At 40.0% G+C, this 17,625-nt stretch overlaps 2 protein-coding genes across 6 annotated transcripts; one reads left to right on the top strand and one right to left on the bottom strand.

Moving 5' to 3' along the window:
- Positions 1-862: 862 nt before the first annotated feature.
- Positions 863-5,051, top strand: LOC308096506 (solute carrier family 25 member 45-like; the record flags this gene model as incomplete). Its single annotated transcript, XM_080443926.1, has 3 exons — positions 863-1,060; positions 2,683-2,917; positions 4,228-5,051. Coding segments are annotated over 3 exons (717 nt in total), but the record flags the coding sequence as incomplete, so codon positions are not given.
- Positions 5,052-5,900: 849 nt separating this feature from the next.
- Positions 5,901-17,549, bottom strand: LOC308097804 (solute carrier family 35 member E2A). 5 transcript variants are annotated; one of them, XM_080445867.1, is made up of 10 exons: positions 17,464-17,539; positions 16,923-17,051; positions 15,854-16,326; positions 15,427-15,562; positions 13,670-13,797; positions 10,582-10,702; positions 10,444-10,497; positions 10,250-10,322; positions 9,673-9,818; positions 5,901-9,093 (listed from the first exon to the last, which is right to left on the bottom strand). In XM_080445867.1, the coding sequence occupies exons 3-10, from the start codon at positions 16,134-16,136 to the stop codon at positions 8,868-8,870; spliced, it is 1,167 nt and encodes a 388-aa protein (XP_080301993.1). In that variant the 5' UTR covers positions 16,137-16,326; positions 16,923-17,051; positions 17,464-17,539; the 3' UTR covers positions 5,901-8,867. The 5 variants fall into 5 exon arrangements, with proteins under 5 accessions (XP_080301993.1, XP_080301994.1, XP_080301992.1 ...); XM_080445868.1 differs by lacking the exon at positions 16,923-17,051 and having other exon boundaries at positions 17,464-17,549; XM_080445866.1 differs by lacking the exon at positions 17,464-17,539 and having other exon boundaries at positions 15,854-16,342; positions 16,923-17,359.
- Positions 17,550-17,625: the final 76 nt, after the last annotated feature.

Raw genomic sequence — 17,625 nt, 5'->3', positions numbered from 1 at the left:
GTGTCTTTGTCAAGAAAATAGTAATCATTTTCCTTTTTATATTACTGAGTATAAAAGCCAAAGCATTTCCACATTGACCACATGGGGGCAACATAAACCAGTTCAAATCATAGTTATAGTGAACTTCATCAATAACACACCTATGAACTTTTGTCAAATACAAACATGATTTCAAAGAAAAACAGAAAGACTTGTGACAAAGCATTATGCAGTTAATTTGCCATTTAAGTTGTCAGTCTTTCATTACAATCATTAGTGTCACATCATGAGAACATTAAGTCAACTCATTCACTGCCTAGAACGACTAAAACGACTTTTGTCCTTTAAGCCCCCACTGCCAAGAACGACTAAAACGACTTTTATTTTTTTTTTCTTATTTATTTATTTAATTTTTAACCTAAAGACCAAGGAGATATGATTTGTTGAAGATCTAGACTCCAATCCACTTCCTTGTTAACTTAAAACTTAAACATTTTGTATCTTGGCTCCTGAGTACTTTCTTTTTCTATGAAAAATCTCTGGCAGTTTGTCAAACGCAAAAATAAAAAAGTTCTGGCAGTGAATGAGTTAAGTCAATAATGGGAGATGGTCTTGTTTTGTTTTTGTTTTTATTATTTTTAAAAGTATGGTCTGCAATGCAAAAACAGAAGTTCTGACCACTTATCACTTCTAAGGCAAGCGTCAGTAGATTCACCAGGTAAAGTCAGCTGGCAGTAGGGCCCTCTCTCACCTTTCGAACCAATTACCCACTTCCGAAAAGACGGCAGGTCCATTAATGTTTTTTTTTAAAGGACTAAAAACACATTTTTTTCTCTGTTATATGATCAATCATAATTTCGGGTTGTGATTTTATACTTGACTGTTGTCCCAGGTCCGTGGATTCTTCAAGGGCTTGGCATTTCCTGTCCTCACCACAGGCATCACCAACTCTGTTGTCTTTGGTTCCTATAGCAACGCTTTAGACTACCTCACTCAGTCTAGACGAAACGACCGTAGTCAAGGCAACCCCGCCTCCGCCACACAAGTCTTTACAGCTGGCTGTTTTTCAGGCCTTGTACAGGTAATATGGAGACAAACTCAAATATATGCACATGGAGATGTTTTCTGCATTTCTACCATTGCACACATACACATTTTTGTCTCTTTGTTGTGCAGTGCATTGGTTTTGAGAATCCACATTATAAATGTGATGATGAAGATGATGATGATTATACCTGCTGTTGTCGCCCCAATACTTATACTGGCTTATATAATTTTTTGTGTGTATTATTATATTATAATGCTACTGCTATTGTAACAACCCACATGCTCTCCTTCTGGAATCAATACACATTTCGGTAGCACTTGCTATGCATCCCATGTGTATAACGCATTATACACATACTTATAAGGCATTGTAATGCTGATCATAATCCGTTATAATCACATTTATAAGAGCTTATAAATAATCATAACGCTTTATAACCATAACCATAACACATTATAAAGCTCATTATAATGACTTATAAGTTCAAGTATAAATGGATTGTCTTATGCTTATAACACGTGATGATTACAGTTATACATATTCATAACAACGTATAATGCAATCATAACACATTATACAACATGTTTTAATGACTTATAATGTCAAGTATTATAATACTTCATAATTGCTCCCCACTTTGTAAAACGTGCTATGCAACCCAACATTAATTCTCATCGTTATAATCCATTATAATCAATTGGTAATGCTCTGCTATAATGCATTATAATCACAGTTATAATGCATTATAAGTGATATTAAGGCATTATAACAGTGATTAAAATGCGTTATGACAGTGAGTATAAGGCATTTTATACAGCATTATTAAATTAACTTAAAGTAACAAATGGCCACTTATAATAACTTATGATCATAGTGTAATGCATTATAACAGTAATTATAATGCATTATTACAGTGATTTAAAGGCGATAAAAATGTACTAAGAACATCTTATAAAATGATCATAATGTTACAAATGTTCACTTTATAATAACGTATAATAACAGTATAATGCCTTATAAGTGATAATAAGGCATTATAAACGTGATAATAAAGCCTCATCAAATGATCATAAAGTAACAAATGACCGCTTATAATAACTTATAATCGTAGTATAGTGCATTATAATAATTATGACACATAACAGTGATAATAAAGCATTATCAATTGATTATAATGGATTATAACTATGAGAATGAATTTGGGATGCATAGCAATTGTTACCAGTTTGGCAGCAATTATGAAGTATTATAACACTTGATACTTATAAGTCATTATAAAATGCCTTATAATGTGTTATGGTTATGGTTATAAAGCATTATGAGTATTTATGAGCTCTTATAAATCTGATTATACAGGGTTATGAGAAGATTATAATGCCTTATAAGTATGTTCATGATGCATTATACACATAGGATGCATAGCAAGTGCTACCCAAATGTCATAACATTTTGAGTGGGTGCACCATTGCCTTCCTATTTAGGGGCACAGGCACCCCAATCCTTAGCAGTGTTCCGTATTCGTGCTGTTGACCCACAGGACTACAAGCAGTGTGACTGATCAGATATTGCAAAATATTTTGTGAACAGGGACACCTCATGAAATTGGTCTTGCATTGCTCTTTGAAAGGGATTGAGGACAACTGCTTTACTTTCAGGTTGTCGTTACGGCCCCCAGTGACCTGGTGAAGGTTCGTCTGCAGGGTCAGAGCAACACTGCCAGATACCGCGGGCCCGCCCACTGTGTCACCATTATCCTCAGGGAGAAGGGTCTAAGGGGTCTGTATCGTGGAGGGCTGGCCCTCGCCTTGCGTGATGTGCCCTGCTACGGACTCTACTTCCTGCCTTATGAGGTTGTATGCAAAGCTCTGACTGAGAGCGGCAAACAGCCAGGTCAGTGCACAAGAGACATGACATCTCTGTTGTGTTTGGAGGTTTCTAAGTTCTGCATCTCCTCTCGGAGACATTACATTCAGACATGAACACCAACCTGTGAGCCCAACAGCTTCTTGCTGAAAGATGTCACTCATTCATTTTAGTCAATCCTATCTCTGCTGTCCTCATCATCCAGTGTGCGGTTTGTTAACCTTGCCGCTATCTCCGATTATAACCATGATTACCCAACCATTTTTTTTTGCAATCATGTACGTTTATAGTATAACCCAATGTACTTCAGACCCGACACATGAAACCTTTCAGCCTTGAATGTAGACTTGAGACTCGACTTGGACAAGTCACGATCATGATTTGACATTCTTACAATTTGACTGCTTCAAGACTTGACTTGAAAATCTGACTTGTCCTGGTAAAATCCTTGAGCAATAGGCTCATTCAAATAACAATGCTACTTTAAATGTGACACTATCACAGGGCCACTGTAATTTAGCCAGCTGCTTGGCAAAAAGAAGCCTTGAGATAGTTTGTTTGGAGTAACTTTTGTAAATTGCTGGACACTCAAACGCATGAATATTCAGTTACGGGGATGGGTAGAGCTGGAGACTTGGACTCAGGTCTAGGGGTGGAGCAGTTAATAGAACTGATCGATTGAATTGATTATTAAAAATAATCTCATTTAATAAAATAATCAATTAATGTTCAATCCCTACAAGCTCAAAACGCCATTTATTTTGAGCCTGTAGATCGGCTATTTTCACTATTCTTGTAGAACACCATTGTCCGATGAAGTCTAAAATAGAGTGGTTAATCAATTTGTTGATATTAAAAAACACTTAGATGAATTGAAAAAATCGATATTACAGCCCTACTCGATTCAGACTTGAGTAAAAAATCGGGACATGTGACTTGACTTGGACTCGTTCTCAAATGACTTGCAATTGCTCTGCTCTGCTCTGCTCTGCTGTGCTATTTGTCATTCATGTCATTCTATATAGTATAACACACTTTACAATAATGCATTGTTAGTCACCTAGGACACCTGTCTGTAGGCTGCAATCATAGAGAAAGTCAACGTGTTTGAATGCACACAGCTACAATATGATTGTTGAATGTAATATGTTTCTTCGGAGAGTAATGTGTCTAATGTGCTTAGTCCTGTATAGGACCATAAGGTCTGGTTAATATCTTATGTATCTCTCCTGCATGTTCATTCTGACAAATCAAATTGATGAGCTTTAATGCATGTGTGTAAGGCTTTTTGACAGTTGTAAATATATTGATTGTGATGTTTGTTTTCTTTCCTTCAGGCACGTTTGCCGTGTTGATGGGAGGCGGGGTGGCGGGCGTGGTGACGTGGGCCTTCGCCACACCCATGGATGTGATCAAAGCTCGGCTACAGATGTCAGGTGCCGGGGGCCGCGAATACAGAGGGGTCCTGCACTGCATGAGGGTCAGCGTCAGGGAGGAAGGCGTCAGGGTCTTCTTCAAAGGCCTGCTTCTGAACAGCGTCAGGGCTTTCCCTGTCAATGCGATCACCTTCCTCTGCTACGAGAGTCTGATGAGGGTCTTGTGCCCACCGCCCGCGGGCTGAGTTAAAAGCTTGGGCTTCCTTTGCCTCGGGGGAATAATGGAAAAACTGCTCAGTATTTTGGAGATTTCCATCAAGGACCAGGGGAGACTGAGTGGCAGAGCAGCTGAGGAAATCTCTGACAAACATGTTTGTTTGTTAGATCTGGGTGTATAAATGTTTTGGGAGAATGTATATGATGCTCTACATGCATGTAAGACGTTAAGTTTGGTTATTGGTCATGCAGCAGCGGTGTCTTAGCAAATGAAACAAACAATACAAAACGCTTTCCACAATGGATCGTACAGTGTTATTGAAGGAATTGTCATTCCTTGCCCCCTATTGCCATGGTTGCATATGGTGAAAATTGTGTATTATTCACCACCAACACCAATGACTACCAGTCATTGGGAAAAGTGGACTTCCACCCTGAGGACTCCTCCTCGTATGAATCTGCTACTTAAGCATTCAAGTGCTTCTTGGTTGAAGGGGGTGGGCGACATCATAGAGGCGGGAAGTCTCTCGTGGTTCATTGCAGAGAAGGCATTGGTTATTGGGATAGACCCAGAGCGTTCGGTGTTGTTGACAATAGAGCGAGAAATCTCTCTTAGTAATGAATCTTTGCCAATTTATTAACCCCTGCTGAAACAGAAAACATGTTTTTATCTACAAGGCATTAAAAGGGAGTTGAAATGTCATTATTTACTACATTTGAACATTTCTTTATACGTTGCTGCTACTTTGTGTCTTTGTCAAGAAAATAGTAATCATTTTCCTTTTTATATTACTGAGTATAAAAGCCAAAGCATTTCCACATTGACCACATGGGGGCAACATAAACCAGTTCAAATCATAGTTATAGTGAACTTCATCAATAACACACCTATGAACTTTTGTCAAATACAAACATGATTTCAAAGAAAAACAGAAAGACTTGTGACAAAGCATTATGCAGTTAATTTGCCATTTAAGTTGTCAGTCTTTCATTACAATCATTAGTGTCACATCATGAGAACATTAAGTCAACTCATTCACTGCCTAGAACGACTAAAACGACTTTTGTCCTTTAAGCCCCCACTGCCAAGAACGACTAAAACGACTTTTAATTTTTTTTTCTTATTTATTTATTTAATTTTTAACCTAAAGACCAAGGAGATATGATTTGTTGAAGATCTAGACTCCAATCCACTTCCTTGTTAACTTAAAACTTAAACATTTTGTATCTTGGCTCCTGAGTACTTTCTTTTTCTATGAAAAATCTCTGGCAGTTTGTCAAACGCAAAAATAAAAAAGTTCTGGCAGTGAATGAGTTAAGTCAATAATGGGAGATGGTCTTGTTTTGTTTTTGTTTTTATTATTTTTAAAAGTATGGTCTGCAATGCAAAAACAGAAGTTCCAAATGGTAGAACAAAGTGCAGTTACAAAGATATTTTATTTCCACATTAAAACATTACATCTCTATGTACATCATATCATGAGCAGAATTATATCTGTGTACTGTATATCCATTGAATATTATTACACCTTTCATCATATAAACCATCTTCCCAAAAATATACAGTTCTAAGATGAAGAACAAAATGTACTCTTTTCCACTTCAGATTTTTAGAATGCATGAGAATTTGCAGAATATCACCGTTCACCATTAGTGGTGGTTTGTTCCGAGCCCAGCTACACAGGTCCACATAACATAGCACAAATGTAAGACTGACTGAAAAATCGATGGCAACTCAGCCAAGAACTATAAACTGACAAGCCAACAATCTGCGATAAGCATTCACATGAAATATCTGCCACCATTCCTATGGTTCAGACCATGATGTGCCGTGTGCTGGCACAAAAAGAAAGGCGTTCAAGGCAAAAATATGTTTACCACTTTAAACCTAGCGTCCCTGTTTTTGGCATGTCATAGGCACAACTTTTCAAAATGTCATAGGGAAAATAGCCGATCTACATAGGCTATTTTTGCTAGTCATAAGTAATAGGGCAGGGCAAGTAATTGGTTAAGGAATATAGAAAACAATTCATGCCCGGCCTGTGAGGATAGGCATCACAGAGCAGGATCCCTTTTAGAACGATGTCATCAACACTACATTCTTTATTTAGTATAAAAGTAAAATGTTAATTTGGGGGGCTTCACAACAGCAGAGTACATGTAATTGTTCTAGACTTTAGAGCCTAGAACTATTACAATTACTCTTACATTACATTTAGAAGCCTATGAATTAAATACCAAGGCCCTCATTGGAAACAAGTCCGCAAGGACTTTTATGAACGGACCTGTTAGACAAAGTATTTTAAATGTAACTGTGCTGTTTTACATTTTTTGCCTAATAAAATATTCAATCAAAAAAAAACAATCAATCAATCAATCAAAGAATGTTAAAATATTTGGTACCACTTTACATGAATAACACATTAACAATGGCTAGCTAACCTGCAACACAGGCTTTTGTTTAGTGTCTGCAGAGACACTAAACAAAAGACATGAGTGATGCACTGACACACCTCTATGATAGCTCACATAAGGATTGGAACTATTAACTTATTTAATAATGCACCAAGTATCATTATATAGTATTATTTTGATATTATCAATGTGTTATAAAGTTCAGGTGAAGTGGTCCCAATTCCCAAACCATTCTGTGCTGTTAAAAACATCTTTAAAGCAACCAAGGGAAAGAAAGCTAAATTGAAGGTGGCTATACCACAATAGAACCTAAAGAACAATGAGTGGTAGACGCCTATGCATTACCTGAATGCAGTGTCTGTCATTCAAGTGTCATGTTGCTTTGAAAATGTGTCAAAAGGCGATGACTAGAAAAAGCTTCAGACAGGCCTCACTTCTCAAATACAGAAGCCCCACACAGTACATAACCTCCGTTCAAATACAGTCATGAATGTTGCCTGGACAAAGGCAGCAGTATGTTGCCAGTGACAAAATACCACAAAACGTTATGATCATACTAGAGGTCCAACAAAGTGAAAGATTTCAACAACCCTATTATACATACACCCGTTTTTATAATACCACAGATAATTGAAGGTGGGGGAAAACTGGTAAACAATTGGCAAACTGGAAAGAAACGCTTTAAAAAAAACTGAGATTAGGACCATTATTAGGATCATTACAGGAAAAGAAGTGCAGTAGCTAGGCCTGTCACAATTATTACATAATTGTCTGATCGCAATTATTTTTGCATAATCGTTAGAATAGTTTCTATTCCTCTGCATAAAAACAGCTGAATGAAACGAACAGAAATGTCATATTTCCATCATTATTTACACACCGTTATCCATGCTCTTTTGACCATTATCAACCTGGCATCCCTATTTTGGGGGCCCATATTTAGGCCATAACATTTCAGAAATGTTGAAAATTGTTCATACATTTTAAAAGAGCAGATCTACAAGCTCACAACTTTTCACAATGCAAAGCATTGTGAGCTTATAGATCTGCTATTTTTTGAAAATATTTGAAAGTATCAAATTTATAGTAAGGGCATTTAAGTATAGGGCATGTTTTGACCATAGTACATTATTTTAAATCAATTATTGGTCAGTAATTTCTTTGTACATTTTGGTAACAAGCTTTGTATATTTAAGTACTTTTAAGTGAATTGAATACATAGGACCACGATGGAAACAAGTGTATTACTGTACCCTGTGTTTATATTTTTGACTAATAAATCAAAGTTATTTGTAATATCTTCCCTGTGCAATTGTGTTTACAAAGCCTAAAAGGCAAATAGGGATGTCATTTGTATTCAGATTTTCCAATGTTCAATGCCCAAAACACAAAAATCCTTAATCGCAAAATATTTGTAGGACAATTAATCGTTAGCTACAATCTCATGATCGCGACAGCCCTAACAGTAGCAACAGTGAAACTAACAAAGGGAATTCTTACATTCTTACATACATATTACAACATATTTGTCCATGGGCGTGGTGAGTGCTTATCCAAACAGAGGGAACTCCTACCGTACTGGTCCACAGGCATGGCAAGTCCTTGTTCATCCTGACCGTGCTCAAACGTCAGTGAATGAAGGCAAGTTCACATTGGAACCTGAAAGGCCTCTCCAACTCTCAACAAGAAGAAGTTAAGAGAGGAACAAAACAAAAGCAGGGCTTTCATAAATTGAATTAAAAAAAGGAATCTATGTGCACAGAGATAGTAGTGTAGTCGTGTTTCTTTCTAAAATACAAAAGGGGATTTGTATGGATCCTCCTTTTTCCAAGAATTCGTTTTTTTTGGAATGTATACAAGGGAAAACAAAGCCCCAGACATTTTGTCCAAATAAACACAGGTTGGCTGAGAGATGTCCTCCCTCTTTTAAGCAGTGTTTTTATCTCCTCAGCATTACTGTGGAGTCCACGCTACGACTTGGGGGCTTGAAAGTCCTGGTCCTGCAGCAGTGGTTTGCTGTGCTGCTCAGTGGCCATGGCCCGTAGGGTCTCTCTCTGCATCTGCCGGGCCTTGTTGTACAGGAGGACGCCGACACACACAAGGCCGGTGCCGACGGCGCCCAGCACCGTCACGTGGTTACTGAACACTATGACACTCAGCCAGATGGACAGGGCGTGCTTCACAGTACTGGCAACACTGGGGACAAGTTGGAGGTCCTTGGTGTTAATAACACATTTCAAACCTAAAGCTTGCACATAACAATGGTGAAGAACTTCAAAAGCATACTTTGGGGTTCTAACTAGCCATGTAAGATGTGGTCGAATTTGAAGTCTTGTTTTTCATCATTTATTTCCTTTACCAACATGACTTAAAGACCCACTTCCCCAGAAATTATTTTTTTTGTTTGTTTGTCTTTCTCGCTTTCTGTTTCTGTTTGCAATGCATTTGTGTCTCAATGGAAATATTGTGGGACAAGACATTTTGCTGAGTGCGGGAGTGGGAGGTCAGAATTTAACTGTGGGCGGTCAGAAATTAAACCACTGTGTGAACGGGCTGAAATGGTCAGAAATGCAATGGGAACGGGACTATCCTTTCCTGCTATATAGCTAATGTGCCCAGTGAATTCATCTTCTTATGAATGCAGTGCTGTTGTTGTGAATTTGTATTATCTACTTTAGTACAGGACAAGACAATCACATTGTAAGCCTCCTGTGTCTTTTTTTGTTCTTTGTTCTCTGGTAATTGTAGCCAGATACGACTCATATTTCACCTTACCTGAACGTAACCGGGGAGATGCGACCCATGAGAGCGTAGGCAGTGATGCTCTGTAAGTGGAACAGGCCACCATCAAAGAGCAACAGCAGGACAATGTCGTGACTGAGGATCAAGCTCTGGCCACTCTTCCCAACCAGTGGAATGTCCTGGGGACACAGTGGAGTATTGGGAACATGCTAAAACAGACGCTATTCTAAGTCAAACTTTGATCCCATACACCGTTTCTGATACACAATTCATTGCTGTATTCTGTGTATGTATTAAGCACAACCATGACAAAATATGCAAGACTACGCCATGTGATTGCAGGGGAACTTTAAGAAAAATTAAGAAAAATGTTTTATGCAGTAGACTTCAGTTTGTACCTTCCTCTTAACATTTTAAATAATGTTGCTTGAGGATGCAGGAGCTGTGCAATTACTTCATGGACTTCTTAGCATTATTATTGGTTGTGTACGATACGATACGATAATACTTTATTGTCAATTTGCACTGAAATTTGTCTTGCGACCCAAATAGCATACTTATGCAAAAGTAAGTTGAAAAAATAAATACAAATAAAATAACTTTGACCTACTAAAAGAAATACCCAGGCGGGTATGAGCATGATGACTGCTGCTGCACTGGTGTAGAACTGCAGTTCTGGAGCGCTGAAAAAGACACATTTGCATGCCATTTCAATAAAACAGGAATCAAACAACTGTTCAACCGGCCATCCCCATTTTAGGCATGTCATGAACATTAAAAACATTTACATGATAATAATTTTACCTGAATTTATATGTGTCTCCACTTAGTAACTTCTTGGAGAACACATTCTGTAAACTGAGACACAGAGAGAACGGTTGGTCAAGTCATAAAAGTGTTATAGTTGTGACATTTTTGAAATTCCTGCCCTGCATGTCGTACCAGTCCATGATGTTGGTGGAGAGAGCTGCAGAAAAACCCAGCATGTTAAAGCTGACCTCTGTGGCTGTGCAGAGAGACAGGCCTGCCATAACAGGGAACAGGGACAGGTTCACCCAGAGTCCTACACGAAGAGAAAAGAACATGTGCACAGTGCACACGCATACATATACATATACATCAGATCAACACCTAACTGTATATCTGCAACCATATAGGTGTGTAAACTTGGCCTGAACTTCAAGGCAAGGCAATTTCAAAGGCAAAAATAAGGGTTCATTATCACCACAACCTTTTTTAAAGCCACTCAAAAATCAAATCCACAATAGCCATCTAACTATGTAATTTAGGATCTTGTGTACATAATAATATCTAAAAAGATGTTAGTTTAATTTCAAATTCATAATATTGTCATTTAAGTTTTGTAAACGTCTTTGATATTGGGTTTGACTTGGCAGTTTTTTAACCCTTTATTTATCCAGGAGAGGCTCGCTGAGCACAAATATTCTTTATCAGCAACATCCTGCTTTACAATCACACAGACACACACAGACACACACAGACACACACACACACACACACACACACACACACACACACACACACACACACACACACACAAAAACCTGGGAACTGGCCAGTACAACCAGTCGGCTTACGCTATCCTACAAGTCCTGACACAACACGACACGACAGCGTTGGCACGGCACCATCTACAACATATTTTCGGCAACAGGCGCTTTCCAACGCCTTCCGCCGCCGCCTTTATACTGTTGGCTACTGAGCAAGGGCACTCAAGGGCATTTCAATGGTGTTGAGGAGGGGGTGAGTGAGTGTTGGTCATCCATTTCCCCCGCCAGATTTTTTTTCTGCTGGTCTGGGGAATCGAACCAGGAACCTTTCGGCCATAAGCACGCTCCTTTAAACTTTAGGCCACCGCTGCCCCCTGGTTATGCTTGGACACTTATTAGGAAAATAACACAATTAAACGAACCAATCATAAAGAAAAGCCACTCTCTCTCGCTCTCTCTGCACACTTTTACAATTTATTCTTCTGAGGTGTGAAAAAAGAAGTAGCCATTGCTGTGTGCACACAGTTGAGATTTAATTGTTTGACATAGGTGGAGTCTGAGAGATGTCAATCAAACCAAACCTCTTAACAACTCATTCACTGCCAGGCTTATTTCAAGCTTGTTGATCCATATGCCAAAGGCATTATGGATCAAACTGAGAAATGTTTTTCTCCGTTTACATTTTAACATTGAAGTGGATGGAGAATTAACTTTTTGAAAATCGTTTTCTCCTAGTTCCTTTGAGATTAAAAAAAAAAAAAAAAAAAAAAATTAAAAAAATTTATTTTGAAAAAAATATTTTTTTTTAGGTGACGTCAAAAGACGTCATTGGCACTAATGGCGCACTGAAAACGGCCGTCAAAAGACGTCATTGGCACTATATGAGTTAACACATGGGGTGCCAAAACCGTATAGAAACGGTTTTGCTGTCTTTTTGTTTTTTTCCACACGGGAGGGGCTGGAGCAGCTCTGGGAGTACCCATTGTGATCCTGAGAAGGATAGGCCAAATGGATCGCCGGAAACAAAAACATGGCTCCCCATCCGCTTCCTGTCTATTTCCTTCTTTAAAACGCCTATATCTCCGAATCTGTTTCCGGTGGGGAAAACCGGTTATGCGCGATCCCCCCCGTTGTAACTCGAGTGAAATGTTATCGTTCCAGGATGTAGCTAGGGTCATCGCGCTACATGAATGGATGTTTTTTTTTACGTGGATTTGCTCGTCGTGGAGTCTAGAGCTTTAAACAGCAAAGCGCAGTCAATGGGGAGAATGCTGGCACCCACGGTAAGTTGTTATGAAAAAATCCCGGCACCCAATGTGTTAAAAGTGTATTTTCATTCAGATTTTAGTGGATGCTTAACTCATTCTTAACTCATGTTTAACTACATTTTTTCCAAAGCCCAGAGTGCCAATGACTTGCAACACGTCAAAACAGTGTTTTTAGTGTTTACGCTAGATGACGCTCTTCGTCAACCGTCGACTTCCGGATTAGAGTATACCCGGAAATAACGTGATCACAACAAAGCCAGCCCTGTCCGATCTAATGTTAAAGGATTTCGATTTTTTTCCCCTCTGCTTTCTTGGTTGCGTTTTTGGCGAGAACAAGCTATATTCAACAGCCAATAACAAAATAACGGAGGGTCGCGGTGACACGCTTTCCCCCCCCTATGGAAGCAGAGACACTCTTATTCTATGGCTCTTGAAAGGTTCGTAAAAATGCTCAAAAACGCTGGCATTGGCTGCTGACTGTTTTGAAAAACTCTGGCAGTGAATGAGTTAATGAGTCACTCAACTATTATATTATTTCAAGCCAAATTAGCAGAGGCTTTCCTGTTCCACTATGGGCTTAGTACATACATGGTCTTATGGAAACTGATACTAGATCTCTAAAGGCTGAGGTCAATAGAGGTAATACTTTGTGATACAGAACCTGTTTGCAAACCTGTTTGTAATGTAACATATGACTCTTTGCCAACAAACAGCATTTTTGTGACCAAAGCACATACATCATAGAGCACAGAAGTACTGACGTCACTCGTTCATCCCCTGGGTCGTAGAAGTAATTTCTCTATGGAGAATAACATTGGGTCATCTTAGAATCGTCTCATATAAGAATTGTGGTCCGAAAATAAACAAACTGTCTTGGCGATATAGTCAGGGAGGTGGCTCTGTATCGTTTGTTATGATAGTCAGTCACTCATTGATACAGTTGATACAGTCTGTTTCTGGCGAAAATGTAACTAATTCGGCGGAAGTAACATTAGCGTTTTCTCACCGTCAGTTGATGCTTCGTATCCAGAGAGTCAAACCGCCGGGATCATTTGTTTATTTTTGGAACACAGTTCTTATTTGACGCAATATTAAACACGTCTATGGGAATTCAGAATGGGGGGGAAAAAACGCGACCCAGGTAGGATGTGTAAATTACGTCAGACTTCGGTGCTTTATAACAGAAGTAATAACCAGAAGACCAATAAAAACAATGGAGCACACATCCTTAGATGTTCTCATGTCATCTACCTGTGTATTCTCCCAGAATCAGCCTGGACATGATAACGGTGAAAATGGGCGCAGAACTCTTCACAGTCTCAGCAAAGGACACGGCCACGTTCTTCAGGCTCACTAAGCCCAGAACCACAGTGCTGAACCTGATAAATGGACCAAACAAGACAAGCAGGAAGTCAACACTAACACTCTTAACCTATTAAGGCCTGAGTCCGATTCTTAAAATGTTTTCTAAATCCTAACAGATTTTTAAAAAATATATAAAAAATATTTTTTACGATTTTTCAAAAATAGCAGATCTACAAGCTCAAAGCGCGGCACTCGGTGCCGCGCAATGAGCTTGTATATCTTCTATTTTTGAATAGCCAAAGAAACCTGAAGTGACACAGATGCGTTCCAGGTCTAAATGGGTTAATTGCGCATCACAATACCAGGTTTTGCTTTGGTATCTGAGGGTCTGTTTGTCTGCTTTTATTGATAGCTAAGCTGAAGTTTTTTCATAGGCTTATTTGAGATTAAAGGGATATTTCACTTCACAATGTTTGGGGTCATTTTGTGTGCACTCCAGACAGTTTTTCAGTTGCTTGATTCAATATTTAGATATTTGATATTCATTTGATCAGACACGCCCCCTTCCTAACTTCCTATATTAACCCATTGTAACTTCAAACTCCATTCTAACCATGTTAGATTCATTGAACACTTGTTCTTGGTTCTGGTGACTGATATTGGCCTTCTAATATGTGAAGGGGGAATGAAATAAATACCGCGAGAGATAACCACTAATCAATATTACGCATTATAACGCAGCATGCAATTTCCGTGAAATTGTGCACGCACATTCCCACTAGGCCGAGGAAAAAATGCCCCACTTTTCACATTGGCCTGTTATAGCGCCACCAGCAGGTCTAGTTTATCGAAACAAAATTTTGGAACAAAATGCCTCAAATCATAAATGCAGTGCCTGCTTGCCATGAAAGGCCTAAGAAGAAATGGCACCCTTTTCACATTGGCCTATTATAGCGCCACCAGGAGGCCACAATAACCTACCTGACCTGGCGGAGACCTGTGCTCCGAGGAGCACTTTTTCTAGTTATATATTTTTTTCTTCAGATAGGAGGGTCGAGAGAGACATTGTACATTACAGCCTAATTTATATTTTGTTGTACGACCGTGACACTTGCCAAAAATAACTGACCTGACATGTTTTCAGTTGAATGGAAGTTATTTCCGTTGAGTAATGAAGTACAGTATAAATTAGCCTTTAACCCATTCAATCCGGACAAGCATCTGTGTCATTTTCAATTTTTAGCTATATACTGTTATACAACAGTTTTTCAGAAACAGTTTTTCAGAAAACTGTTAGGATTTAGAAGGCATTTTTCAGGTCTAAATGGGTTAAGGGCAGAGAGGAGGGAGGGATGACATGTAATGCAGACCACCACCCGGGACCGGCCACCTTTTCTTAAGCGCAATTATGTGGTCGGTCTTACTGGCTGAGACACCAGAGTGCCTCATTAGTAATGCTTTTATTTGTAATTCGTACCTGGGCCACAATGCAAATAAGGCTGTAAGTTGAGCTTCTCTGTATTCCGTCAGTGGTGTGCCTGTTCAAATTTCACCACTAGTGAAAGTACATCCTGCCTGTTGTTGTAACAAATAAGTATTTTTGGACTCTGCATTCCAGGGGCTGTCAATGCTTCCACCTGTCCCGTTCAAAACCAAACCCTACATCCAAGAGCTTCCCTTACATATTCTGGGAACAAACTCACCTCATGAGCCCAACGAAAAGCATGATCATGACAAAGTTGGAGGGATACTCGCTCCTGGGCTTGTGCTCATACAGACAGCAGGGGACAAACATCTTCAGGCACCCTATGACGGTGGTGGAGAGCATTTGGACAGCACCTGGGAGTGAACACAAGATAATCAGTCACAAAATAAAATTGATTTTGGAAACGGCTCCAATCAGACACACTACATTTTAGGCATTTAGCAGACGCTTATCCAGAGCGTCTTACAAGTGCGAATGTCGATAGAAACAAATAAACAAAACAAAAAAACGAACCTGAGGTAGAAATAACCAACAAGTAACACATGATATACACTTTGCATTTATCTCATCCTTCCAAAAATCGACACGGGCATAAAAGTCGTCTGCAAGGAAAGTGGGCCGTGACCCTTCGTCTATCTCCTTACCCAGCATGCCGGGCTCTCCCTCCAGCAGTGACAGGATGTACTTGTTCAGGAACAGCGTGCAGAAGCTGAAGAAGTACCACAGGCCCAGGTACGTCAGGGAGCGCGAATTCCACACGCCGGACTCGGCCTCGATCATTGTGGTCTCCGTCACTGTGATCTTCAGCACATGTTCCCCCGGCAGGCTCTCGCTGCGAGCCAGCACCACTCGCTCCTGCCGGTTCCGAAACGGCGAGAGGAGGCTCGATAGCGCGTGCCTCACGGGCTGCCCGTTCTTGGTCGGCATGATGATGCCTGATGGTGCCCGAGGAAGATCCGAAGGGGTCCCAGTCCCACAGGCGCGGACAAAGGAGGGACGGTGAGGAGGGGTGCGACGCAGGCTTCGTCAGTCCATCTTCTGTGGAGCCGTCCCGTCATTCCACTTGGCTACAGGGCATGACTGAAGTGGCAGGGCTCCCCTGTATCTGTAGCAGCAGCTGGAAAGCAAACACACTGTTATCAGCCATCATTTATTGATATAGGATTAAGTATCTGAAACACTCCCTTCTAGTTCTATTCAATCCACTGTGTTCTTAAATGTCTTTTAGGCTCAGGCTCAGGATCTCATTAGTTATGAAGAAAATGCACCCTCTCACATTATCATTTTAAAGTCTGATGTTGATAATATGAGAGGGTGCATTTTGGACTGATTGTCTAAACTTTAAACAATCAGTTAAAATTGGCAATAGCATCTTTACAGAGAAACATCCTGTGCTCATTTATCCATTTGTACTAGCTCTGGTCCACAGAGTTAGAAGGACCAAAAGCTATGGACCAGAGCTACATTTGTACCTGAGACAGTATAAATGGAACCAAATGCACCCTTTGCATAAAGTTAAATGAGCACTGGTTTTTTTTTTACAGTGTAGAGATCACACTGATACGTGGCTCTCTTGACTCTCTAATCTAAAAAACATGCACAGGAAACGTGTTGCTTTCATTCTCTTTCACATTCAAACACGCATCCAATCAGCAAAACAAACAAACAAATAAGTAACGAGTAGTTTAAAAAAAAACAATGTCTCATTCTCACCCAGTAAATTGCAGTTTGCTCAGAGGAAAGTGTAATCCACTGCGGGCTGGGTGAACGACAGCGGCGGCGCCACCCCGGAATCAAAGTACAACACAACAATAACACTAAGCTAACGTTGTTAGCCTTTAGCTGCAGGGTGAGGTGAGCATGGAACAAAAAGAGAGAAAGCTTTAGTGTGTGGAACCGTACCGAACCGTCACCGTGGTGAAGTGAAGCCCCGATTGATAGGACACACACAAACACACACACTGAGCTCAATGCAGACGAAGCCAGCAACACCTCACTGTCTCTGGAGCACTGACTGTCTCTGTTATCAACAATCAACCACAATAACAACAACAACAACAGACACTGAACACGAGTGCTCTCCTCTCCTGCACTCAGTCAGTAGTAGCTACTGTGTGTGTGCGTGTGCGTGTGCGTGTGTGTGTGTTCGTGCACTGTAGCGACATACGGCGGCGGGTACATTGATGATCAGTTGATTTGTACTTTCTTCAGACACATTTTAAAAGAGGAGATTGGCTACATAATCAATCATTACCGTCCGTCACTTTAACGTTGTTGTCAGCGATGCACGCGCGCGGTGGTGGTGATCCAGCCAGGCATATACTTCGCCGTACCACGGTGCCTGGCACCGAAATCAGCCAATAGCATCCGCGTGTGAGAGGCTAGATCGGCTAGTATTTTCGCGCGACACCGTTGT

The sequence above is a fragment of the Gymnoscopelus braueri genome, assembly GCF_963280865.1.
Source record: "Gymnoscopelus braueri genome assembly, chromosome: 12".
Lineage (NCBI taxonomy): Eukaryota > Metazoa > Chordata > Actinopteri > Myctophiformes > Myctophidae > Gymnoscopelus > Gymnoscopelus braueri.
Note: the sequence above shows the minus strand (reverse complement) of the source record. Positions and strands in the feature narration are given on the sequence as shown.